This window comes from Cavia porcellus, unplaced genomic scaffold (assembly GCF_034190915.1).
Source record: "Cavia porcellus strain 051 isolate PalLab524CR breed Dunkin Hartley unplaced genomic scaffold, mCavPor4.1 scaffold_13, whole genome shotgun sequence".
Lineage (NCBI taxonomy): Eukaryota > Metazoa > Chordata > Mammalia > Rodentia > Caviidae > Cavia > Cavia porcellus.
Genome location: NW_026947496.1, coordinates 71,829,239 through 71,855,049, shown reverse-complemented (window position 1 = coordinate 71,855,049; position 25,811 = coordinate 71,829,239). Strand labels below are relative to the sequence as shown.

The window sequence follows — 25,811 nt, the reverse complement described above, 5'->3', positions numbered from 1 at the left end:
TCCAAACGATAGTTGGATTATGGCACACTTGAACAGCTTCCTCAGCCCCTTCCAAGGTGCATGCCGCTTCACTTGCTTTACTAGCCACAGTGATTACAAATAACTAGTAAGTTTTTGAATGATGACTTTGAGAGAAATATCATGATAAGGGAAGAGAGACTGGATAGTCTGACAGATATGTAATTTGTCCTGTAAGTATGAGCAGCTTTCTGAGGTGAAGGGAACACAGTGAGTGATAAAACACACAGCCCTTACTTTTGTTTTCTTTTTAGTCTGATGAGGAGAAAGAAGTCTGTAACTGTGATGGGTGCTAATGATGAGAAGTACATGGAACTAGAAATTTTTAAAGTTTGGACAGCTTTATTGAGCCAAGAATAATATATTATAAAACACATACTTAAAGGATACAATCTAATAAATTTTGATCTGAAAACATTACCACATGTTCTCTGAAGTTGTGATTTGACTTTGCTGGTGTGAATAAAGGAGAATGGGAAGTGTCCCCAAGGAAGTAGCATCTGAAGGAGAATCAAAAGTGGTCTTGGGCAAAAGCCCTTTGGCAGAAGTCGGTAAGGTAATTTGGGGACAGAAAGAATCTGGTCAGAAATTAGAATCTTAGTAATGAGCAATTGAGCAGGATGGTTCAGAATTGAACCCCTTTGCCAGTGAGACTGAACATCTGTGTGCTGATTGGACGATCACTTTGTGTGCCTGTGTTTGACCGAGGCTTGTTCATAGTCTTCACACATGAAGGCTCCCAAACATCAAGCAAGATTGTTATCAACTTTTAGGGTGCCGGGGTCACCTTCTAGAAGTGGTTTCTAGGTTCTTTCTGTCCTAAACAAAGAATTGAAAAAGACAAGCCTAGAAGGCTGTGAAAAGAAACAGGCTGTAGAGCAAGTGTGTGCCAAAGAGTAGGAAAAGAAGTACACTCCTCGAGGTGAGTGTGGCCACTGGGATGGAGGCAGCACAGTGGCCAGGAGCTCCCACACCTATCTTTGTGTCTTCCCTGCTCAGGCTGATGTCAGGTCTGGGCTGTCCTATCCAAAACCTGCTGTAAATCTCCAGAGAAAAATTATAGACAGCACTCACTGACTGGTTCCAGGGCAGGGCTCGGCGAACTGTTCTGCATTTGAGTCCTAGAACTTTCTAAATGACAGCTCGCACGACTGCCCCAGCCAGTTTGCCACTCTCTAATCTCCTGCCTTAAAATGAGATTGTGGATTCATTTGTTAAGAGTCTCTGGGGAGTGGTGGCTCATGCCTATAATCCCAGCACTGGGGAGGCTGAGGCAGGAGGATCATTGTTAGTTCAAGACTAGCCTGGGCTACAATGTGAGCTCAAGGCCAGCCTGAACTGCATAATGAGACCTTGTCTCAAAACACACACACACACACACACACACACACACACACACACACACAGCCTCTAGGGAGTTCAGGAAGCATTCTATACCACAGAGCTCAGTTCTCTTTTTTTTTTTTTTTTTTTTTTTTGTCTTTTTCGTTTTTTATCGGTACCAGGGATCGAACTCACAACTGCCTGCTTGCAAGGCAGGCGCTTATGCTGCTGAGCTAAATCCCCAGCCCCTGCTCAGTTCTCTCTACATACTCCCTCCCCCTCTTTCAGTCTCTGTTTAAATGTCATCTCACTCCCACCCTCTTCAGTTGTTTCATTTTCTTCAGGTCGATTTTTTTCTTTTTACAAACATTAGATTAAAAATATCAGCATAAATGGACATGATCCTGCCTACCTATAATCCTATCACTTTGGAGGCTGAGGTAGGAGGAGGACCATAAGGGCTACATGGTGTGTTCAGCACCAGCCTGAATTGCATAATGAGAAGGATTCTATATCAGAAAACAAAAATGTATGAAAACATAACATATAAAATAATATTTACAGAATATATATATGGCCTAAAAATAATGATGTAATGAGCATCTGCACATTTATGTCTATTCCTTCATATTTTTCCTCCTGACTCACAGGAAAACACTATTCAGTGTTTCTGTTTACCATCCCTTTTCAGTATAGTTTTATCCTGTGTTCTAAATGGGGTAAGACTTACTTGTATTCATAAATAATTGTGTCTTTTGCATATTTTAAAACTTTAAAGAGATATAATCATTCCTATGCTCTTTTTCTTAGATTGATCAGTTTTATGTGTAATGTAATTATTTCATTTCCAAAAATCCAATCTTCTATTTATGGATATTTCTGCTACTAAGAACAATGCTGCTCTCTTTTAACATAAACACTTATTATGAACTTAACAGAGTGATCAAAATGTGTCAAAGGGGACACATTTTGTGTTAGTTGAGAAGGAAGTAACCTTGCTTCTGTAGCATAATCAGAATTTAGTCATGAGGCAGCTTCAGACAAACCTCACGAGGAACTTTTTATAAAATAACTGACTTGTATTGTGTGTGTGTGTGTGTGTGTGTGTGTGTGTGTGTGTGTCTTTGTGTGTGTTTTCCTGGAGACTAAACCTAAGGCCTTTGCTTGTTAGGCAAGCCCTCTACCACTGAGCTAAGTATGTATTATTTCTACTCTTTTTCTGTTTTGTTTTGTTTTCTCTTTAGATAAAAAATTTTTTTTAAAAATTCACTTTGGGTTTATTGCCAAATGGAAAGGAAAATAAGAGTTCTTATAGAACCCTGTGCCTACTCAGGACAACTTTTCCACTATCCACACCCTGCACTAGCATGGTGTCTGTGTTACATTTAATGGAACTGCACCAACACATCATTATTACCCAATGGTCTATTGCAGTATAATGGGCCAATAATACTACAGGTTCTTGAGTATGATGAGAGAAGAACTGCCACCTAGCAGTAAGTAATGTTTATTGAAGGCCGATCATAGGAAGTTGTGCTCAGGATGAGACAGGACATTTGGGTGTGGCAAACTGGCTGGAATAGTGGGCATGGCCTGTTAACCACAAGATCCCAGAACACATATGCAGAACAGTTCCCAGGCCCTGAAAGTGAACTTTTCACAGGAACTGGAGCAGATTTTCAACAGAATGGCCTAGACCTGACATCAACCTGAGGTATGGGATCCCAGCACCACCTCTTAGAATCTGTATGTAGAAATTCTTTCTGGTTTCCTTAAGATTTAGATGGCATAAAAAGACACAGATGCCACGAAGAGCCTACCCTGTGTCCCCCGGGGTATACTTTTATCTAGCTTTTTCTTTTTCTTTTGCCAAGCTCACTCTGCAGAGCCAGTTTTTCCCTCACTCACTTTTACATTCTCAAATTCAATCCATTCAATTCTTTGTTCAAGACAAGAAGAACATAGACTCCAACTCTAGAAGGAGATGTGAGCACCACAAACCTGGTAACATTCACTTGACAAGCCACTTTTAGGAGACTATCCAGCAACAAGGGCAAATATATGCAAAAGGAATAATAACAAGACCAAGAAAGGCACCGGGGTAACAGAAAAGCACTGCACACAACTCAAAAGCACATGAAGGTACCAACAGGAAAAAAAAAAAGGAGTGGGCATATAAATCAGGCTTTCAGAATTTAAAGGCCAGCCACATCGGCTTTAGGCCTCTCCCACTCTAGGTGTGATTAATAGGAGTGATCGAGAGGGTGCTGAGTCATTTTAGGGGCTCTCAGCACACATGCTCATCCCAGAATTCACTCTGATATTAATAATGAGATGTAGTGCATATTGATGAGCCTGTAATGATGTGGAAATGGAGGAAAGGGTGACTAGAAGGTCAGGCTAGGAGAGGCATAGAGCATCAGTGATTTCCTAAGCTTTTGTATTTTTATCTTCCACCTCTCTTAGGATAATAGAAGCAGGGAAAAACAGTAAGGTGACATTTAGAATTAAATGGAGGGAAGAGATTGACCTACTCAGTTCCACAGTCTCTACCTGTACCAGTTCTACATGGTGGCTCGTTCACAATGTCATATATGTCAAATGCTGGCGTGTATTCATCATTATATTATCATACATAATGGTTTCACTACTCCTCAGATCCTCTGTTTTCTGTTTTTCCTTCTCTTTATTTAATCCTTGACAACCTGTGATCCTTTTACTACTGTTACCTTGGGTGACAGTGCCCTGTTATAGGGCTCCAGGTTCTTGTATGTGACAAAGAATTGGAAGTGGCATGCTACAGCAAAAAGTAACAAAGTTTTAATCAGGTGAAAGTACTCACCAGAGTGAGTTGGCTTGCATAAAGGAAAATGACAAGCTTGGCTGAATGATACCACACTGTCTCCTGGGATTGAGCTTTGATAAAGAAGCTGTGACATCTCAGGGCATGATGAATACACATCAAACTGAAGCACTGAGTCAAAACACTAGATGCTGCCCCAATCTGTTATATGTGGATAACTCTTTCTGTACTCTTTCTGCATCTCTCTCTGATTTTAGGCTTCCTGCCTAACCCAGCTCACAGAACTCGTACTTTCTACATTTCTCACAGTCACTCATCCTCAAGCCACTCCTCTCTTCACAAATTAATAAAACCAGGGTTTGGCCCTAAGTTGAGGCCTTTGTTTCGGTTAGCCGTCTTTGTAGCTGGTTTTAGGACCCTTTTGTGTTTTAGGACCTTAGTGTCTATCTCTGGATTGTACTGGAAGTGGTAGATTAGAATTACTTATTGGAATGCCAATAACTTTTCCCTGGAATTACAAATGTGGATTCTTCCAGACCTTAAGGTCCAGAAGGGCTTTCTGTAATAGAGAATTCAACTTGGCCTGCCAAAAGTAGCTTTTTATTTGTTTTGTTTGTTTTGGGACAGGGTCTCACTATGCACTCCAGGCTGATCTAGACAGTGATCCTCCTCCATCAGCATCTTAAGTGCTGGAAATATAGGCGTTTGCTACTGTGGAAAAAGAATTTCTGGATGTGTCACTCTGAGGCTTAGACAATTGTTGGGCACAGTTAGTAAGCATCGAATAGGAAAAAGACTGCAGGTTGAGTAACTGTGGGGGTGAGCCCTCGAGTAGGGCAGCTTTCATGGATTAACTGAATTGGCCCAGCATCCAGTGAGTTCTGGTTTTGTAGCTCATAGATATGATTGCTCTTGCTTGGGAAGGGGATGCCTCTGCTCCCTTAGGGGTGGTCTGGAAGGCCCTGCTTTCCCTGTAATCTGAGGTGACTGTAGGTTTGGAAATTTTTAGGTGTTGCTCCAGGGTTCTGGAGTTAGATGTAAAGAGATGGCATTTGGGTGTGTCTCTACAAATTCTGAACCTTACTTCACTTTCTCTTATCTTGGTGTCCTGGGTCTTGAAGGGGGATGAAGTAGACTAGGTAAATTTAGGGCTAACAACCCTTGCAATACAGAAACCCCTGAGGTGATTACGATGTCTATATGCAAGGCTCAGCAGTAATGTGGCTCTGACCTCTCAGGTAATAAGGAAGACAAAAATTGAGCTTTGTGGCCTATTTTTAACCTATATTTATTTCCTTCATTCACACTTACCTCATTTTTGTTTTGCCTGTATCCTTCAAAAATGCCAGTGGCATGACAAAAGCTGAAGGACCAGTCTGGATTAAAGGATGTAAAATAGAGGTGACAATTAGATGCCATAAACTACCCTGATCTACCCAGAAAGAAAAGTGTTAGAAAAGACTTATTGAGACAGTTGGCAAAATTAGTATAAAGTACATGTATAATTAAAATCTTCTATAAATGCCTGTTTTCTGAATTTGATGGTTGTCTGTACTTTTATTTTTAGGGTGCACGTATTGAAAGATGTAAGGGCAAGTAGGCCTCAGGTACACAAACTGTTCTTCAATAGGACATTAACAATATTGTGAATCTTAAGGCACATAGGAGTTTTCTGTTCCAACCATGAACTTGCCTGGAAATTAGATTTGAGTAATATTTTAAGTGTCGTTTTTAACATTCCATTCATATCTTTCAATGTACATGCACTAGTTTCTCCAGCACATTCTGAAAACGAGTCAAAGTCATAAGGTGTGGTCTTTAACTTGCAGCTCTGTTCAAACTGTAGTCTATTGGTCTGCAGCACCATCCTTCCCAGAGTGCTCGTTCAGAAATGGAAATCCTCAGATACTCTCAGGCTTGCTAAATCAGAACTCAGGCCGAGGAATCTCAATTTTTCACATGTTCTCGAAGGGATTAAGCTAGGCAGCGCCAATCCACGAACATTAGGATCGCATTCTGCTTGTAGATCTGGGTCTCTACGCAAATGAATGCAAGGGTACCACTCTCGCACAGAGAAGGGAGGAGTAGGCCGAGCGCCTCCCCAAAGCACCCTTTCAGTCACATCGGGCGCCAGGATCTCTGTTTGGTGGGGAGGGGCGGCTGGACGGGGCGGGCCGGAGGTTGGTGTCCCGCCTCCCGAGCCCTTGCCTGCCGCGTCGTGGCGTTCCGCTGCTGCTTCCTTCTCTTTTCTCCTTTCCTTCCTTCCTCCCTTCCGCTCTCCGCGATGGAGCCGGGGCGCAGGGCGGCTTTGACATTGCTGGCGCTGCTGTGCGCGGGTTGCGCTTTGCGCACAGGGCGCGGCCAGTACGAGCGCTACAGCTTCCGCAGCTTCCCGCGCGACGAGCTGATGCCACTCGAGTCGGCCTACAGACACGCGCTGGACCAGTACAGCGGCGAGCACTGGGCTGAGAGCGTAGGCTATCTGGAAATCAGCCTGCGACTGCACCGCCTGCTGCGCGACAGCGAGGCCTTCTGCCACCGCAACTGCAGCTCGGCGCCCCAGCCCGAGCCCGCCGCGGACCTCGCCCGCTTCCCGGAGCTGCACCTCTTTGGAGGCCTGCTGCGCCGCGCACAGTGCCTCAAGCGCTGCAAGCAGGGGCTGCCAGCCTTCCGCCAGTCGCAGCCCAGCCGCGAAGTACTGGCGGACTTCCAGCGCCGCGAGCCCTACAAGTTCCTGCAGTTCGCCTACTTCAAGGCAAGTCCGCCCTCCCCGTCGCCCCGCCCCCCGTCGGCCCGCCCCCCGTCGGCCCGCCCCTCTGCGTGCCCGGGGCCGTCCCCCCGGCGCGCACTCTCGCGCGACTCGCTCCGGAGATCGGCTCTGAGTCCTGGGCCTTCTTAAGTAAGCAGAAGCGCTCTGTTTTTTGAAGTACTGTTCAAAGGTAGAGAATAATTGCGTGGGGCGCAGCGCATGCCTGGAACCCAGCAAAGGGCTTGATAAACGTTGCCTCAGGTGACGTAGAGGCAGATTCTTTTCTGTAGGTTCTGTTTACACCCTTCTTTTCACAATGGAGGTGGGACCAGCCATGGTGAAGCGGAAGGTGACGCGAGGATCCATCAGGCCCCACTTCCTGAGGTGGCGCTTGAGGACGCAGCCCTGTCTGGCTGCGGTGATCCATTGGGCTGACTCTGGGATTGTTCTCTTTCATCTACAGTTTAACACAATACGGCTTCCTTTTTCTAGGTGCTTAAATTCTGTCCGTGATTGCTGATCCCAAGTAGCCACAAATTACAGTTTTCTAAAGCTTTGAGCCCTTAATCTGCAGGCTCACCAAGTTTTAAAAAGGGTTAGGGTTAGGGTTAGCGGCGCATGGTGGTGCATTCCTATTCAGTATTCCCGGCACTCTGAGAGGCTGAAGCAGGAGAATCACAAGCTGGAGCCAGCCTAGGCAGTTGAGCTGCTTAAGGAGACCACGCTCCAAATGTATAAAATGGACTGGGGATCTAGCACAGTACAAAGGCCTTGGGTTCTATCCCCAGCGCAGGGGCCGGGAATTCAGTTACTGGACGGGGAGGCGTTAGTGTGGTGGGTCCAGGGTTTGGCCCACAGAGCCCCTTCTACTTCCTCTGGTTGAAAAAACGTTGAGCTTTTGGAGAATAAGTTAGTTCTGTTTTTTAGAACATACTGAGGCAGAATCACGAGTATGTTGCATTCATATACGCAATAAAATAATACAAAATACTCTCTAGGGAAAATTGTAAATTCTAGAAAAGCTGGTTTATTTCTGTGGCTCGTTACAGTTTTATGTAAAATAGCAGTTTTGTGAATGTTTGTCCTGGCAATAAAAAAGAAAAAGTTTTAAAATAGAATCGGGGATGAGATTAGTAAAATTCCAGAGCATTGAAAATAACAGCTGGCTCATACGGGCAGTATTTTTAAAGCTACAAATGACTTGTCTGGGTTTTTTGTTTGTTTGTTTTTGGTACCAGGGATCGAACTCATGACCTCATGCTTACCAGGCAGGCATTTATGCCACTAAGCTAAATCCCTGGCCCTTGACTGTTTTTGTTTGTTTGTTTGTTTGTGTAGCTTTTGGCAAATATAATCTAAACCAAGTTAAGTCATATAATCAAGGAAGGGACATTTTTTATTTTTAAACATGGAGAATACTAGAAGCTCTGATTTCTTTTTTTCTTTCTTGCTTTTTTTTTTGGCGGTGCAGAATCTTACTGGATACTTCAGGTTGCCCTTGAACTCACTTTGTAGCCCAGGGTGGCCAGAGACTCAGAGTGATCCTCATGCCTCGGCTGGGATTGCAGGTGTGCACCACTACATCTGACTTTGTGATTTCTTTAAGAAATTCAAATTCATATGAATTTGAAGAAGTGGTATTGGAAGGAGGGGACCCCATTTAACTTCATGTAGCCATAAGGCATTGGTTTTCAAGAGGTTTGGCTATTTGTACCATCTCTTCAAAACCCTTTATAATACTTAAAACAGTTACTCAAGTGAAAGAGCACTACCTGTTTGAATATTTTGAGTTTTACTTTTTGTTGTTGTTGTTGTTCTGGGGATTGAGCACATTGAACTGTCTCTTTAGTTCTTATTTTTTTATGTTTTTTTTTTTTTTTTTTTTTGGTACTGGGGTTCGAACTTGTGACCTTGTGTTTACCAGGCAGGTGCTTATGCTGCTGAGCTAAATGCCTGGCTTTTTAAATTTTTTTATTTGTTTACTTTTCACTTTTTGTTTTGAGACAGGAACTTGTCAACTCACCAAATTTTCCAGGCTGGGTTCAAACTTGGGATCCTCCTGCCTCAGTATCCCAGAGTACTGGCATTGCAGATGTATGCCACCACATCAGGCTATATTTTGAGATCTCTTATGGGACAGGGAAAGATAAGGATTTTATTAATAAACTTAAATGTTCACTCAATTTGTTTCAGCTGAAGCTATCCCTGAAAAAGTGATTTTTAGTAGAGGCAGTGTATCATTGTTTTTCCTCAGTGATGTTTACATTCTCAGACTTATGGGTGGGTAAACAATGGTTGGTAGCAGGCAGGTCTGTTCCTCCTAGCGTCTGCAGGCAGGGTCAGAGTGTTATGGTGCTGTTCTGCTTCAAGGCCTCCATTTCGGTGACTGAACATGTGTTCTGTGCACACAGCAGTTACTGACCGGAGGAAGGACAGAATGCTGGGCATGTTGTAATGAGGTAGGGAGGCTTGGATGTGTGATTGTGTAGGGAAGGGCAGTGTTGCTTGTGCGTTAGGTCCCTACATGATTGGTGATTCCCTCCCTGGCTGCCATCTTCCATGAAATGCCCATTTTACCCATAGACAAAGCAAAAACTGGTCCTCACTTCATCAAGTCTGTAGAGCTTATTGAACTCTGAGCTGGAGAGAGCTGGCTGGCCTGCCATGTAATACCTATGTGGGGCCTTCCCTTCTCGGGAACCCATGGCATGGTGGCGGGTGCTCTTGCTGGGATCTGTCAGAGATGCTGTTCCAGCTGGCAGAGCCTGGAGTGAAGGGAAATAAAGCTATCCTACCTTTTCTGAAGTGGGGAATTGAATCCAGGGTGGGTATTGAAGTATGTCTCCAGCTTTTTATTATATTTTGATTGGTCTTTAACTTGCAATCTTTCTGCCTCTGCCTCCCAAGTAATGGGTGATGGGGTGTGCCACCATGCCAGGCTTCCATTGTTATTTATTAACTAATTTTGCAGTGCTAGGGTTGAACCCAGTGTGTCAGGTACTCTAAACAAGTGCTCTACTGCTGGGGGTACACTTTTAGCCCAAGAATGACTCTTTTCTGTGTTAGGATAAGGTACATTTTATAAAACTCAGATATCCTAAACTAGAGGTTTTAAAGAGCTTATTCAGAGTTGGGCATCATGGCACACACCTGTAATCCCAGCACTCTGGAAGGTTGAGGCATGAGGTTTACAAATTCAAGACCAACCTGGACAATACAGAGAGTTAGTATGAGCATGTCTCAAAAAAAGTTTGTTGATATTGGAGATGTAACTCAGTGTAAAGGCCCTGGGTTTGATTTCCAGTACTGCAATCCACAATAAACAAATAATAAATAGATAATACTCCATTGTAGTCTCTCTGTTTAAATGCTCTTCCAAGAATGAGACTAATTTCTTTGCGCATGCTTTAAAAGCCTTCATTCGGACTCCTCCCTTCCTTTTAGCTGTCAGGCCTGGCATGTCTACCTATGTCCCCTGTAATGGGGCAGTGGCCTTTGCCTCAACATTGCCGCAATCTGAAAGCAGTTGATTACAAATGTGTGCTACTGTATGATTCTCAGGAATCTGAAGAGTTCCACACACCCCTTAGTTTTTTCTTTCCAGAAACCTCAATCTTTGTCCCCTGTGTCATGTGAGATTGACTACAGAGCCAGCAATGACCATGCTTCCGCAAGAGGGTGCACCTGAAATTCCATCAATTAGGCGTGGTCTCCGTTGCTCAGATCCCCACAGGGAGACATCTGCCTCACCTCCTGCCTTTACGAGGTCTCCCACCACACACCAGTCCCTCCCCAAGGGCTGCAGCCCTCTTGGCACTACTGCCCAGGGTGCTAGCCCTAAATTTCTCTTGTCTCCGGAGACTGCTGCTCCTGCAGACCATGATGGAAAACTTTTCCTCTTTGTTCCTCTTCTCCCTGACCATCAGCTTCTTCCTGCCACTCCTGTCCTCCACTGTCAGTCTCTATTCAAACCTGCTAAGTTCTCCCAAGAGCATAGGGCTTCTGCCACATGGATACTTTTTCATTCTACCATTCACCAACTTCCTCTGGGTCAGAGAAACTCAGAGTCAGCTGGTCATTGCTTCAGACAGCAGAAGAGGAAGCGAAAAGAGGGAAACTATGAGAATGTTATGTGGTTATAATGTCATTGTGTTCAAGTCACAGCTCCTTGCAGTGTCCAACCTTGTCCCAGAACAGTACAGACACCAGGAGTATAGACACAGTGACACAGCTGTGCTCTACCAGGATCAGTCTGGTTTGGGAGAGAGACGCATTTACTGATATACAGGGAAGTGTAAAATGTGAGTGTTGTACTCTAACCAAAATGCCGCCATCTTGTTCTGTATGCATCGTTACCCTGGTAACCCTGTGCTCTATCTCAACCTTTGTCCCCTTTGTGAAAGACAGTTGTTCCTGGAATCAGTTGACCTAGAGTTACCTATATTTTGTCTAAACCTTTGTCCCCTTTGTGAAAGACAGTTGTTTCCTGGAATTAGCAGACCACAGTCTCCAAGTTCCTGTAAATAAGAAACTCATTGACCACCATCCGTGAAAATTTCCACAAGGCAACTGACTAAGGAGAAGCTCTATCCCCAAATCAAAGAGGGAACAAAAGCCCTCCTCACCTTTACCCCCTCATACCCCTGCTTTGTGGTTTATTTCCTTTATAAGCCTCCCAAAAATCTAACCTAGTTGCACAGCTTTGCAAACTCCATCACACTGTGTCGCTGGGTACCAGCCTAAATAAAGTGCTTCTTTTTCTTTTAAAGAAGTCTTGCCCCGTTTTTTGGACCAGCATTTTGGGGTCTCGTTTTTGGGGTACAAAAGTGAATAGAACACAGGGATAACAGAAAGAGGCTCTTCAGGGCCTCACACATGTGCACCTCCCTGAGCTACCTCCCAGGCCTTTTTAAATTTTATTTTGAGTAAGCTTCTTGCTAAGTTGCCTTGGCAGGCCTTGAGCTTGCAATCTTCCTGCCTCAGCCTTCAAGTAGCTGGATTAACGTGTGCATTGTTGCATCTCGCAAGAGAGGCTCTTGGCTGAGATTATTAGGGAAAAGAGAGAATTTCAGAATGGATGGCTTATGAAGGTAGAAATCTTTCCATTTTATTTATTAATACCAACCCACTTTCTAGAAACAGTGCCTTCATAAAAACCTTTAAGTGTTTTCCAACTGAATGGACAAGTGACTTGAGGATGTAGTAAGGGTCACTGAAAATGAAGGCAGAAGGTTCTATGAGAAATTTGGGGAAATGTTAGCAAGTATCAAGTTTCAGGCAGAAAAGATGTGATACAGTAATCAGAGGGAAGTTTACCAAGACAGTTGTTTACATAGGTACACAGTATGTGGGGAACAGTGAAAGGCAGTGTAGTCTACCAGGTCTAGTACCAGTGGAGATGACCTTCTATTTTAGTCAGCTTTCCATCACTGTGACAAAATACCTGAAAACAAAAACTTAAAGAGGAGGAAAAGTTTTTATTTTCGCTCATGATTTTAGAGGATTTAGTCAATGGTCAGTTGGCAGTATCACTTTTAGCCTGTGGTGACACAAAATCATGGAGGTTGGGTATAGTGGAAAAAAGTTGAAAGAGAGACAGAGAGAGAGAGACAGAACAAATTGAAGCTAGAGATGCAAAGGTCTGCATCAAGATAATAGTACCCAACATCATACCCATGACCTGCCTCTTCTATTCAGCCTTACCTCCTAAGTTCCATCACCTCCCCAATAATATCATCAGTTTTACAAATCCGTTGATAATGGGTTAATCCACTGATGAAATTTGAGCCCTTATGATCTGGTCAGTATTATTTAGTGCCTACCACATGGCCTTTAGGGGACATTTTAGATCTAAGCCATACCACTACCACTTGGTTAGAAGGGGCAAAGGAGAAAGAGTTACTGGAACCTGAAAGGATTCTATGGAGAAGGCTTCTTGGAGAGATGCTGTGACCCTTAGTTAAGGGATGTCACAGCCCAGCATGACCGCAGGGAGGGAGCAGAAACTGAAATAACCCAACCTATAGTTCTTCCTTCAGTCTTCTCTCAGGCCCTCACTGCTGAGCCCCTTTGGAGCTGGAGGGGAAGGGAGTCTATCGTAAAAGCACCCTCTGGCTGGCCTCTTGGGAGACAAGTGGAACAGAGATGGGGGAAAGTAGAAGGGTAAGGCATAGTGAGACACTCGTGCTGAGGGGATAGACACGGTCTTGGTGGATCCCCAAGTCACTGAACCCTAAACTGGATATGTTGTTACTGATGTTGTTACACGGTTACATCTGTGCAAAGCTCTGCTAGGCTCAGGTGGCACCTGCCCAACATGGAAATGGATGCTAGAGCAACGGTGTATCCCTCCAGTGTTAACTTCCATGTTCTTCCAAGCCAAAGTTAAACTTCCCGCTTTTCCCAAGTGTGCCAGCATTTCCCCAATCAGCTGTCAATATGTCATTCTGCCCAGCCCTTCAAACTCCACCCCCTGTCGAATAAAAGCCTGCCACTTGTTTTTCCACCTTTTTTTGCATTTTGGGATCTTTGTTCAAATTTTAATATGGGTTATAGATCTAAAAGCATGCTTCCACCTGAGTTGCCAGTTGGTCAAAATGCTGCTATAATTGGTTAAATTTAATGCATTCTGTTGTTTATATATCATGACTTGAGAGGCTCTCATTGTTCAAAAATACTAGGTTAAATGTTGTGATTGGGTTTTACACTGATCATTATCAAAAGACTAAGTTTTGTAAAAGTAATACAATTAAGACTTTTTTCATAAAAGATGCTCTTGGCACAAAACCAAATTAAAAAATTAAGATTTTTTTGTATGGCTGTGATTAAATGTATTCATACCTCCAAAATGTAAAACAGGGAATGTTTATGGTGAGACTTTCTCTCAGAGTCTGACCTCTGCCTTTAACAAAAAGTTGTATGATAATCCCACCACAGGTCAACAAGTTACATAAATAAAAGCTTTTTATGTATTAGATAGGGATGATTGACTAAAAGGGGTATTTCATGTCAAACTGCAAATTCATATTGTTATACAACGAAATAATTGTCATGCTACAATATTACATATGGTTTTGATTTCAAATTTTCTGTAAAAACATGTAACTGTTAACATTCTATGAGGATTTAAGTACTAGGACATCCATGATTGATAAAAATAACAGTTCTATTTTGAACCCTAAGGTACTTTATATTTAGATAAGGTTAAGCTTACTCCCTTATTACACTGTAATGTTATCACTCTTTTCTTCTGGATGTTCAACAACTGAGATTTAATAACTAAAAAGATAGGTGGGCAAGAAGAACAATCAATATTTTGGCTCCAGTCCTCTGAGGTCAATGAGGACCCAAGATATAAAATATCTTCGCAGCGACATCCTATGAGTCTGTGAGTCCCTTCTAATCAAGGAGATTGTGGGACCATAAAAAAGTGTGATCTATGTTATATAGTATGTCTAAGGGAAGTCACCAGGAGAAAAAATTCTCTCAGGCTTTCACGGAAAGCAACTTGGTCAAGCAATGGCTGTGACTCATCCTGATGACTGACATTGTCATGAAATGAGAGGCTCTATATATGGTTCCAAGACAAATCCTGAGAAAGCTTAACTGACCTCGATAGATAGCAAGAAGTTAATTTTAATTAGTACAGGTCTCAATGTAACTTGGTCTTGAACATTCAGCAGAAAAATATTATCAAAAGATACATTTAAAAAATGTTGTAGGATAACCAGAGACCTCTTGCCAAGATTTTTTCATCTGGTCTTCCCTAGGAGAGTGGCACCCCATCTTCTCCCCTTGATAGGACCCCTCATGCTACTTGTTATTTTCTTGCTTGTATCTCCTTGTCTGTTTAAACTTATATCCTGGATTTCTTCAATCTAGGATATGATATGGGCCCTCACTGCTAGAAAGCTTCTCATCCTGGCGAACACCCTGGCACCAGCTTCTGCATGGGTCCAACCTGTCATCCCAATAACTACAATAGCCCCCACCATAACACCCCCATTTAGCAGGAAGCAGAGAGTCGTCACCCCTAACAACCAAAAGATGGTAATGATGGGCTCTGCTCATGTAAGGCTCTGCCTGGCTCAGCAGGTATCTTCCCAACATGGTGTTGGACCCTAGAGGGACAGCATGTTCCTCCAGTGTTAAATTCTATTTTCTTCTTCCAAGCTGAAATTAAACTTCTCACTTTTCATAAACATGCCAGCATTCCCCCAATCAGCAGTCAATATGTCATTCTGCCTGCCCCTTCAAAGTCTGTCCCCTGTCAAACCTAATAAAAGCCTGCCACTTCTTTGTTTCAGATCTTACACTCTTCCTCAGCCCTGCCTTCCTACAATAAAGGCTTTTTTTCTTTTTTTTTCTCTTCTCTACCACAAAGGAAAAGCCAAACAGTTACAAACACAAAATTACTGAAGGACTGTTGATGAAAATGTTACTGGTTACTGAAAAGACATTCTTGTTACAAAACTCACTGATCAGCATCCACTGAGTAACTGTTTTCTTTTTTCCTTTATATTTAGGCAAATAATCTCCCAAAGGCCATTGCAGCAGCTCATACCTTTCTACTGAAGCATCCAGATGATGAAATGATGAAGAGAAACATGGAGTATTATAAGAGCTTGCCTGGGGCCGAGGACTACATTAAAGACTTAGAAACCAAGTCATATGAGGTAGAAGCAGACATCTGTCTATTTATCTGACCAGGGTCTCACTATAAATTCCAGGCTGGCCTTGAACTCACTGTATGTACCAGGCTGACCTGGAATGCCCAGTGATCCTCCAGCCTCAGCAGGAGTTTTGCCACGTCCTGGGATTACAGGTGTGTGCCACTATGGCCAGCAGATTCAGACTTCTGCAGGATGGCTAGTGATATAATTTTTGTTAAAGAAATATATCAGTGGACGGCTGTTGACATCAAAGACCTCTAGTGACTTTTTGGTGACATTTGATGACCATTATGAGATCAGAAATGTTTTGGCTTTTTAGCACAAATGGGTCTGAAAAATGAATTTTTGCATCTATGGAGATTTTAAAGCTACTCTCCCTTAAATTCTACATTTTAGACATAGATCATTTGACTGATTAGTTTTCAGATGGTAAAGACATACCTTAGAAATTGTGTAAAAAATGACTAGAAACACAAAATAGAAATGTAAGTTTCCTTCCATATTTCCTTTTTTATTTGTTTCCAAATACAAAGAAGTCAAGATTCTTGCACCAGTTGTCTCAAATGAGACAATCCCTTGAGGTTTTCTGTTCTATACAGTGATATGACTGACATATCCTGTGCTTGGTTAGGAAATATACTGTCTTTACAGAAACAATATGGAAGGCAGTTCCTACTTTGTCTGCAAGTTAGTTTACAATAACTACTTATTTTTGGTTTGCATGGGAGGCATGTGGATCTAAAACTTAGCTGCCCAGTTTCATTTACCTATGCCGTAAAGAAACATGATGAACCTGGGTGTGGGGTTTGCTCGCTTTATCAGAAAGGTTCTGCAAGGATTTGCAGATCCCAAGACCTGATTGCATGGTTTCCAGTATGTGATCAGACTGCATGCTCAGTGTTTCATTGGTAAGGACCCTTTTCCAGGAGCCTTCCAAGTTTCAGGGAAGACTTGTCCAGCCTTCTGCAGGGCTTCCGGGGTATCTGTGCTTGTGTGCTGGTAGCTGAGAGCCTTTCAAGGAAGAGGAGCAAGGGTCACTGAGCTGAGCATGAAGACTTATGTTTCCGGGGGCTGGGATTTAGCTCAGCGGCATAAGCGCCTGCCTTGTAAGCAGGCAGTCGTGAGTTCGATCCCCGGTACCGATAAAAAGGAAAAAGACAAAAAAAAAAAAAAAAAGAAAGAAAGAAAGACTTCTGTTTCCTGTGTCTTAGCCTCCACTATGCCTCATTCTAGACTTTGAAAATTCTGCATGGAGTCTCCAACCAGGATGAACTGCCAGTCTCTGGTGAGGATGGGCTTTGAGAGCTGTGAGTGCTTGTGTGGGCAGGTGGTGCTGGAAGAACCTCACGTCCAGGACCCCTGTTTGAACTTTAAGCTCTGCTTTTGTTCTGTGTCCTCCATCTTCCATCGTCCTTTGTGCCCACAGGTGCCAACAGGATATGTTATCTCACTTCTCCTCTGGATTCTCCTCTGATGGTTGTGTTTTTCCAAAAGTTGTTGAGATTTCTTTGTCTGTTTCTTGTTCCTTTGCTGTCCTCACATAGAAAGGACATGTGTCTTTTTTGTTTCTTCACTGTGTGTGCCTTTGGTTTGGGGAGCAGAGCTGGGTCCCTGTGGTCAGAGCACTGTCATAGAAGTCAGCAGGTCCTTTTGCTCCCTTCTGGAGCCCTGCAGAGTATGGCGGGGCTCCCTCTTGAGCACTCAGGCTCCTTGACTCTGCTTGGCTTCCTTCTTACTGCTACTGCTACCCTGCTGCTTCTGCAAAGTTAGCTGCCTCAAGTAGATGCTCCTTGATTTATTCTATGGAAAAGACTCCTTTGGTTCTCTGCTTGTCTTATTGCTGCAGGACACTGCTTGCTCAGAAAATTTCATCCTTTCTACTGAAGGTCTAAGCTTGGTGAAAAGTTCAGGTTCACTGGGTGTGGTAATCCACACCCAGTGAGGTGTGGGTGAGGTAATCCTAGCTACTCAGAAGACTAAGGCAAGAGGATGGGAAGTTTGAGGCCACCGTGGGCAGCACTTTGAATCCCCGACTCAAGCTAACTAACTAACTAACTAACTAACTAAATAGATGTGTTGCAGATGTACTCGATGGAAGTCCTTGTTCAATTACCATTACTGTAAGGAAAATACATACATACATACCAGATCCCAGAGGTGGCCCTCGGATTCCCCATATAGGCGCAGCTAAAAGGAACTCAGAATAGAGAGTTCCATGCTTGCTTCAAGAGTGTTGCAGCCTCCTCCAGTTAGGTTTTTGCATGTATCCAGGATCTACTTATTTCTTGGAAACTGAACTGCTCCTTCAGTCCTGGTACTGTCCCTTATGTGGTCCAGGTGACAATGAGCAGGAAGTCTGCACAGTTTCTGCCATCTCCTGTGTTTCACTGTCACAATAACCAGCCTGTCCTGTTTTGTACTTCATGGTGGGAGGGAATAGGGTGTCAGGCACCTGCTGTCAAACTTGTGTCTTTCCCTGAATTCAGCTTTTAAAATCAAGCTTACTGAGGTGAATGTATCTACGATGTCTTTTCCTACTTAAGTGTAAAATTCAATGCATTGTGACAATTATCTGTGGTTATAATTCATAAACATGGTGTAGAATTTTTATCATCCCTTACCTGTTCCACTTTGTCTTTGGCAGTCAAGCTCCTTTTTTTTTTTTTTTTTTTTTTTTTTTTGGTGGTGCTGAGGATTGAACCCAGGGCCTTGTGTGTGAAAGGCAGGAGCTCTACCACTGAACTATATCCCTGGCCTAAGCTTTTGCTCCAGTGCTTGACTCCTGGCAACTGCTGACCTGAGTTTTGTTATTTTCTTGATTTGACTTTGATTTTTGTTTTCAAGCACAGGCTGCTTTTTGAACTAAAAAGAATTGTACCCATTGAAAACAGTAGAAAAATCTAGATACAAAGCAAATTACAAGCTGTGTAATTTGGGAGCACTTGGGAGGCTGAGGCAGGAGGATCACCATGAGTTTGAGGCCAATCTGGACTACACAGTGAGTTCAAGGACAACCTAAATAATATGGTGAAACCTTGTCTTAAAAAATAAAGCAAGAAGGGGCTGGGGATATTGCTCACTGGTGCAGTGCTTGCTGGCAAGCATGAGGTCCTGAGTTTGATTCCCAGTACCATCCCACCCAAATAAAATGAAATAAAGAAAGGAAAGAAGGAAGCAAGCAAATTATAAACTAGGTATGTGGCAGAGTATGATCCCAGCACCCTGAGAGGCTAAGGCAGGATGGTGGCAGGTTTGAGCCTAGTCAGCCTGGGCAGCTTACAAACGTAGTAAGACCCTGTCTTAAGATTAAAAATTTAAAAAGGGGTAAAGCGGTGGGGGGTGTTGCTAAGTGTAAAGGCCCTGGTTTCAATGTTCAGTGCCTTGGGGAAAGACACCATTACAGATGAGCTTTATGTTTAAGAAGGTCTGGGTGGCTTTTCCAGAGCTAACAAAAGCAGAGTGTGGTAAAGGTCTCAGTTCCTTTGGAGAGATAGGTCCACCTCCCTCTGGGCTGGAACAAACTTCTCAGCTTCTTCTTGCTTTTTAGAGCCTGTTCATCCGAGCAGTGCGGGCCTACAACGGTGAAAACTGGAGAACGGCCATCACAGACATGGAGCTGGCCCTCCCTGACTTCTTCAAGGCCTTTTATGAGTGCCTCGCGGCCTGTGAGGGCTCCAGAGAGATCAAAGATTTCAAGGATTTCTACCTGTCCATAGCAGGTGGGTGGCTTTGTCCCAGGGAAGGAGGGCTATGCCCCTTGGAGTCTGTGTTCCTTGGAGCACTGCTGTCAGTAGAAAGCCCTCTTCAGGCCTTGTGGGGTCTTTGTATAACTCCCAACCTTCAGTATTACTGAATAACTTGGGTAGAGGGCTCCTACCTAAATAAAGCTGTATTCTGACCGCAGCCTCTGGTGAAAGAGCTGCTAGAAAGTTCATGCCCATCCCGCCAAGGGACTACTGAATCAACCCTGCTGCATACAAACTCCCCCACGGCTGTGGAAATGGGCCCAAAGATGACCCATTAATTCATATGACTGAGGTATAGAAATAGCAATCTTGCAGCATACAAAATGGTAGAATGAAGACTAGAGTGAATCTTTAAGAAAAGTAACATTTAGGTCTTTTTCTTTTTCTTTTCTCTCTCTCTTTTTTTTTTTTTTTTTTTTTTTGTGCCACTGGAGATTGAATCTAGGACTTTACTTTGAGCTGCGTCCTCAGCTTTTAATTTTTTCTTTTTTCTTTTCTTTCTTTTGAGACTAGGTCTTACTATGGAGCCCAGGCTGGCCTTGAACTCAAGGTGACTCTCCTGCCTCAGCCTTCCAAGTGCTGGGATTACAGGCATGTGCCACCACATCTGGCTGTCCACCCAACTCCACTTTCTTTTTATGTTGAGACAGAGTCTTGCTAAGTTGCATGGGCTATGCTCAAATTGTGATCCTCCTGCCTTAGCCTCCCAGAGCACTAAGGATTGTAGGCATGTGCCATCATAGCCAGATACATTATCTTATTTTGCTGTGTCTAGGAAATTTAGAGAACACAAAGAAGAAGAAGGAAAGAAACCCTGAAATATCACCTGTCAATAGCCCAGATTTCCCTGAAATGCATTAGTGGGCAGCATTTTTCTAGAACATGAGAAGTGGCTGAGGTAAGAATTCCCAAAGAGCACTGTGGATGCTGATACCTTCTGTGCCCTGCAGAAAGAGCACACAGGCCTGCTTGCAGGCTAGCTAGAGCATTGTGTCTGTGTGCAGTGCTTCTTAGATATGACTGGGAGGGCTGCAGACCCTGTCAAAAGAGCCCTGTGCACCTCCCTGGCCAAATACACTTACCATCCTGCCCTGTGAAAAAGTGCTTTTAAAGATAGTGAATTTAAATGTGTTTTTTTGAATCAGTTGTTGTTCATGGATCTCTTTTTCTTAAAGTACCTTTTAATTTTCCTTTTAAGTGATCCTTTTTATTCTGGAAAATTTCAAACATATGTGAAAAATAAAAGATGTTCCCTGTGTACCCACGGTCCAGCTTAGCAGGCTGGCAGCTCTGGCTGTCTGGGATGACATTCTTCCTTCTCTCAAGTTATTTTGGAGCAAATTTCAAATGATGGATCACTTCATTTATAGTAACTCAATATATACCTCTAAAAGATAAGGGCTCTTTAAAAAATATTAGTCACCAAGATGCTAGACCTGAAAGAATTTTAGTGTTACCATCAAACATCCAGGCAGTGTTCGTATCATCTCAGAAAAGTCCTGAATAGCTGGGCACTATGGCACAAGCCTGTAATCTTTACTCCTTGGGTAATTGAGGCAGGAAGAGTGCAATTTCAGGCCATCCTGTGAAATACAGTGAAATATCTTATATTACCACTTGTCTGAATCTGGATCCAAATAAGGCCCAGACATTGCAACTCTGATAGTCTTTTGAACTTTGTGTTTGTAAAGCTGGGCATGGTTACCACACACGCCTGTAACCCCAGCACTTAGCTGAGGGAGGAGGATTGTTGCGAGTTTACGACCGGCCTGGGCTAGAAATTTGTCTCAAGCCCGGCCTGAACTACATAGCAAGACCCTCTCTCAAAAAGATGAAAAAAAAATTTTGTGTAAACTTCAAAATATCCCAGCTCTCAGGAGGATTGTCATGAATTTGAGGCCAGTCCAGGTTACATAAATTCAAGGCCAGCCTCTACTACACAGTGAGACCCTGTCTCAAAAACAAAAAAAAGCAAAAAAGTCTTGCAAAAAAAATGAAATAATATTTGTATTGTGGTGAAATACACATAATGTGAAATTTTCCATTTAAATCATGGTGAACTGCATGGTACATTTACAGTTCTGTGCAGCCATCATCACCACCCTTACCTTCGACTTCATTTTTTCAAATCAGAACTCTACCTGTTCGGCCTTCACTCTACTTCCCTTTGCCCCAACATCTAACAACCACTCCTTTTTCTGTCTTTGTGAGTTTGACTGCTGAAGATCCCATGTGTGAGTACACTCATATAATGCTCAGTTATTTTGCTCTGTAGGATGTGTGCAAGGTTCATCCAAGTTGTAGCAAATCTGTTACCTTTGAAACATCTGTAAATCTATGGGCTATTTTTCCATGTCTTTTTTTTTCCCTTGCTGTTGAAGGAATTGGATTTTTTTTCTCATAGAGATTTCCATATTCTAAATTTTCCTGACTGCATCTCCATGTTCTTCTATCCTCTCTATTTTTTGTAAATTGATAACTTGTCTGGAGAGGTTTGAATTTGTTTTGTTCTTCTGTTTGTTTTCAATACTGGGGGTTGAACCCAGGACCTTTGCACATTTACATACCCACAAATCCCTGTTTTTTCTGGAGACAGGGTCTAAATCACTGAATGGCCCAGGCTAAGCTCATACTTGCCTGCCTTAGCTCCCACAGTGCTGGTATTACAAGTGTGAATCACCAGCTCTTACCTACTTTGATACACAGTGTGTATTTCCCTTACCTTCTGTTACCTACAGTCAGCTACAACTGGAAAATACTAAGTGGAAAATTCCAGAGATAAACAATTCAGAGGTTATGCAGAGTGTAATGAATCGCTTGCTATCCTGCTCTGTTCCTCCCAGGACATGAATTCTCTCTTTGTTAGCATATCCAAACTGTGTGTCTACCCATTAGTTACTTAGTAGTTATGCCAGTTGTCAGGTTGACTGTCATATGATCACAGTGCTGGTGTTCTAGTAACCCAGTAGTAACTTAGTGCTCTGTCACAGTGCTGGGGCATTTACCTGATCATCACAGGCTTTGTGTCATCTCTTTTCATCACAAGGATGAGTTCCATGCAGTAAGGTACTTTGAGGGAAAGATCGCATCACGTAACTTCATTGCAGTATATGGTTATAATTATTTTGTTTCTGTAAATTGTGATTGTTAATCTCTTACCATACCTGGCTTATATGGATAGAAAAAATGTATGTATATATAAAATAAAATTTGGTACCATCTGTAGGTATGTAGCAGGGAGTCTCCTGGAAAACAGCTCTCAAGGATAAGTGGGGACTTATAGACCTAGGTTTTATTTTTAAATGATTTCTAATCTGTAGAGAGATTGCAAGAATGGTACTAAGAATTCTCATGTCTTCACCCAGATTTACCAGATTTTAACATTGTACCACATTGACTTGATTACTTTTTTCCATGTTTTGTATATAGAATTATTTTTACTTGAGAACTCTGTGGAAGTAGGTGCAGATATGATGACCTTTTACCCTGTAATGCTTCAGTGTATTTTCTAAGAACAATAATACTGCCTGCATAGCCACAGTAATTAAATTCAAGAACTTTAGATATAATACTTTGATGCAGTCAACATCCATATTTTAATTTTGTCAGTTATCCCAATAGTGTCTTTTCTGGAATGTTTCCTTCTTTGTGCAGTTCAGTACAGAATCATATTTCCTATCTGGTTGTGGTGTTTCATGACTGTTCTTTAATCTGAAACAGTTGCTTGGCCTTTCTTTGTCTTTTTATGCCAGTGATGATATTAAAACATTTAGGTCATTTATTACTTTATAAATATTCCTGAATTTGGGTTTTTGTCCTGTAATTTCACAGTTATACTAAGTTGTACATTTCTGGCTGGAACCCTACAGATATGCCCCTTAGGGTGTCACAGCTAGACATATATCATGTCAGTTCACCCTCTAATTGATAATATCAATTTTTTTTTTTAAACAGATTCTCACTATGTGTAAGTTCGGGCTACCTTTAAACTACTGTTTAGCCCCGGCTGGCTCTGAACTGTTGGCAATCCTCCTGCCTCAGCCTCCCAAGTGCTGAGATTACAGGCATGTACCACCACACCTGGCAGTACTATCAATTTTTAAGCATTTGGTTAAGGTATTTTCCACAATATAATTAGTATTTTCTCTTTTGAATTTACGTGTTACTAGCAAGACCATAGTAACTTACTATTCATAAAACTCGGCCCTTCTATCTCATCCTTTGATGATTTCATACTTATTGAGGATTTTTGTTTGAATCACTTTTTTCTTATAGAAAATAGAAATAGAAATATAGAAAGAATATATATATCCATATTTTATACAGTTCTTTTATATAAAATAAGTACTGTGCCTTTTACTATGTTCTTTGAATTCCCACTTAATCTATCCAAAGTGGTGCATAGAGGTTGTGTCACTTGTTTGTGACAAGTACTGCACTGCAGGTGTGAGTGTGTGTGCATGTGTGTTATGTGTGTACGATAGTTTATTCAACTGTCTGGTAAACATTTTGGGTTGTTCCAGTCTTTTTCTACTACGTACTTTCTCTCTTTCTCTCTTTTTTGATCTGGGAATTGAACTCAGGCCTCACACTTGCCTGGCAGGCCCCATGCCACTGAGCTGTTCCAGGTTCTGCTGTGGTGGATAAACCTTCCCAAATATGGAGCTGTTTTAAAAATGTACAGAAGTGGGTTAGTATTCGAGCAGGAAATGTTTTTGTAATTATGCAGTATTTTAAAGTATCACTTTGCATTCTTACCAGCAATGTCTGAGAGTGCCTTTTTCTCCACAGTCTTGCCAACAAAATCTGTGCAGACATCTTAGTTTTTGCTTTGAGTTGTAAAAAAGAATAAAAGAGAGGGGTTCAGGGATAGCATGGGAGGTTCTATATACCACTGGGAATAGCTTACTGGTTGTTACATCTACATTTCATTGGCCCTAACCAAGCATTTGGCCCAAACCAAATGCAAGAAAGGCTGGAAAATGTAGTTTTTGGTATCTCTCACATTGTCATATTTCGATTCTCCTTATTCTCTTAATCTTCCATAGATACTGCTAAATTTTTCTCCTACAGAATGTAGTTGTGTAAGTTTCAATTCTTTTTGGGTACTGGGAATTGAACTCAGAGCCTTCACACTGAGCTACATCCCTAGCTCTGTTTTTTTAGATCCTCCTGCCTCTGCCTCCTGCAGTACTGGGATTACAAATGTGCACTGCCACACTTGGATTTGATTGTATTTCCTAATTACAAAGGAGTCATAGCATTGCTTCACAATGGTTGTTCACCATTTTTATACTTTTTATTAACAGTTTTTGGCCATTTTTATAGTGGGTGTTTGACATTTTCTTGATCTTAAGGAGATTGGGGATGTAACTCAGCGGAAGAGCGCTTGCCTAGCATGGGTGAGACCTGGGTTCAACCCTCAGGACCATACAACAGAAAATAATGGCTGCACTGCTCTGAAAATTTGTGTGTGTTTTCAGATCACTATATAGAAGTCCTGAAATGCAAAATACAGTGTGAAGAGAACCTCACTCCAGTTATAGGCGGCTACCCTGTTGAGAAATTTGTGGCTACCATGTATCATTATTTGCAGTTCGCTTATTATAAGTGTAAGTAATCCTTTACGGAATCTTGGACAAGGTATTTAATCTTTCTTTTTTTTTAATTTATTAAAAAATAAAAAAAGAAGGAGATTAAGATAAAAGAGGACATAACAACACAGGTCAGAACAGGACAATTTAAGCAACATAGTGTTTCACCACAAGATAACTCGATATAACAGAAACTACCATAGTGTATCTTTCCTTGAAATATTTGAGTATAACTTTGTATACTATAGCATCTTTCTACAACACCTTTCCTGTGAGTAAACCAGAGGTGCTATTTCTCACCTATGGTTGCTCACAGTTCATTAAGGTTATCTTGATAGCCCTGGCGCTATGCTAGGCATGGAGTGTATCAATGAGAACATTCTGTGAGGTGTGATCGAAAAGCATGGTAAATATTTAAATTAAAAATAGTATAGTAGCAGAAATTGCTCCTAATATCCCTTCACTTACCTCATTGTTCTTACCATTTATTGAAGCAGGTCTGGAAGTCTTTGGCAATGTCTTTAGTATTGCTATTGAAAATGTTTACTTTTCTGCCAGGGGCTGATCAGAGTCCCAGATACTTGCCAGGGAAATGGCAAGGACTAAAGAAAGACAAAAGACAAGTTTAGAAGTGCAGTGGGGAGCCAGGAAGACACTTGTTTCTAGTGAACAAGCTCATTAACCTCCACAACTGATTCACTTTTATTGGCCAGCAAGAAGCACAGAGGGGGTGGGGCTAAGCATTGTTTGTGACATGGTTGAAGGAGAATTTGAAAAACTAAGGAACAGGTATACTTCAAAAGAGGTAAAGGTTAAAAAGTGAATAATACTTTCTCTGGGGCTGGGGATTTAGCTCAGCGGCATAAGCACCTGCCTTGCAAGCAGGCGGTCGTGAGTTCAATCCCT

The 25,811-nt window shown here is 42.3% G+C and overlaps 1 protein-coding gene and 1 long non-coding RNA gene across 3 annotated transcripts in view; both read left to right on the top strand.

Moving 5' to 3' along the window:
* The first annotated feature begins 6,244 nt into the window (after window positions 1-6,244).
* Window positions 6,245-25,811, top strand: part of Crtap (cartilage associated protein) — a 38,551-nt gene continuing 18,984 nt past the window's right edge. Inside the window, exons 1-4 of one of the 2 annotated variants that reach the window (XM_003473398.5) lie at window positions 6,249-6,899; window positions 15,419-15,568; window positions 19,113-19,284; window positions 24,795-24,923. In XM_003473398.5, the coding sequence (XP_003473446.3) occupies window positions 6,429-6,899; window positions 15,419-15,568; window positions 19,113-19,284; window positions 24,795-24,923 (922 nt within the window). In that variant the 5' untranslated portion in view covers window positions 6,249-6,428. Of the gene's footprint in view, window positions 6,900-15,418; window positions 15,569-19,112; window positions 19,285-24,794; window positions 24,924-25,811 lie in introns of both variants that reach the window. The other variant, XM_013156447.3, reaches the window with a different exon arrangement.
* Window positions 6,917-9,488, top strand: LOC134478574 (uncharacterized). The gene is made up of 2 exons (XR_010051324.1): window positions 6,917-7,043; window positions 8,365-9,488. It is a non-coding gene; the product is annotated as an uncharacterized LOC134478574 (long non-coding RNA).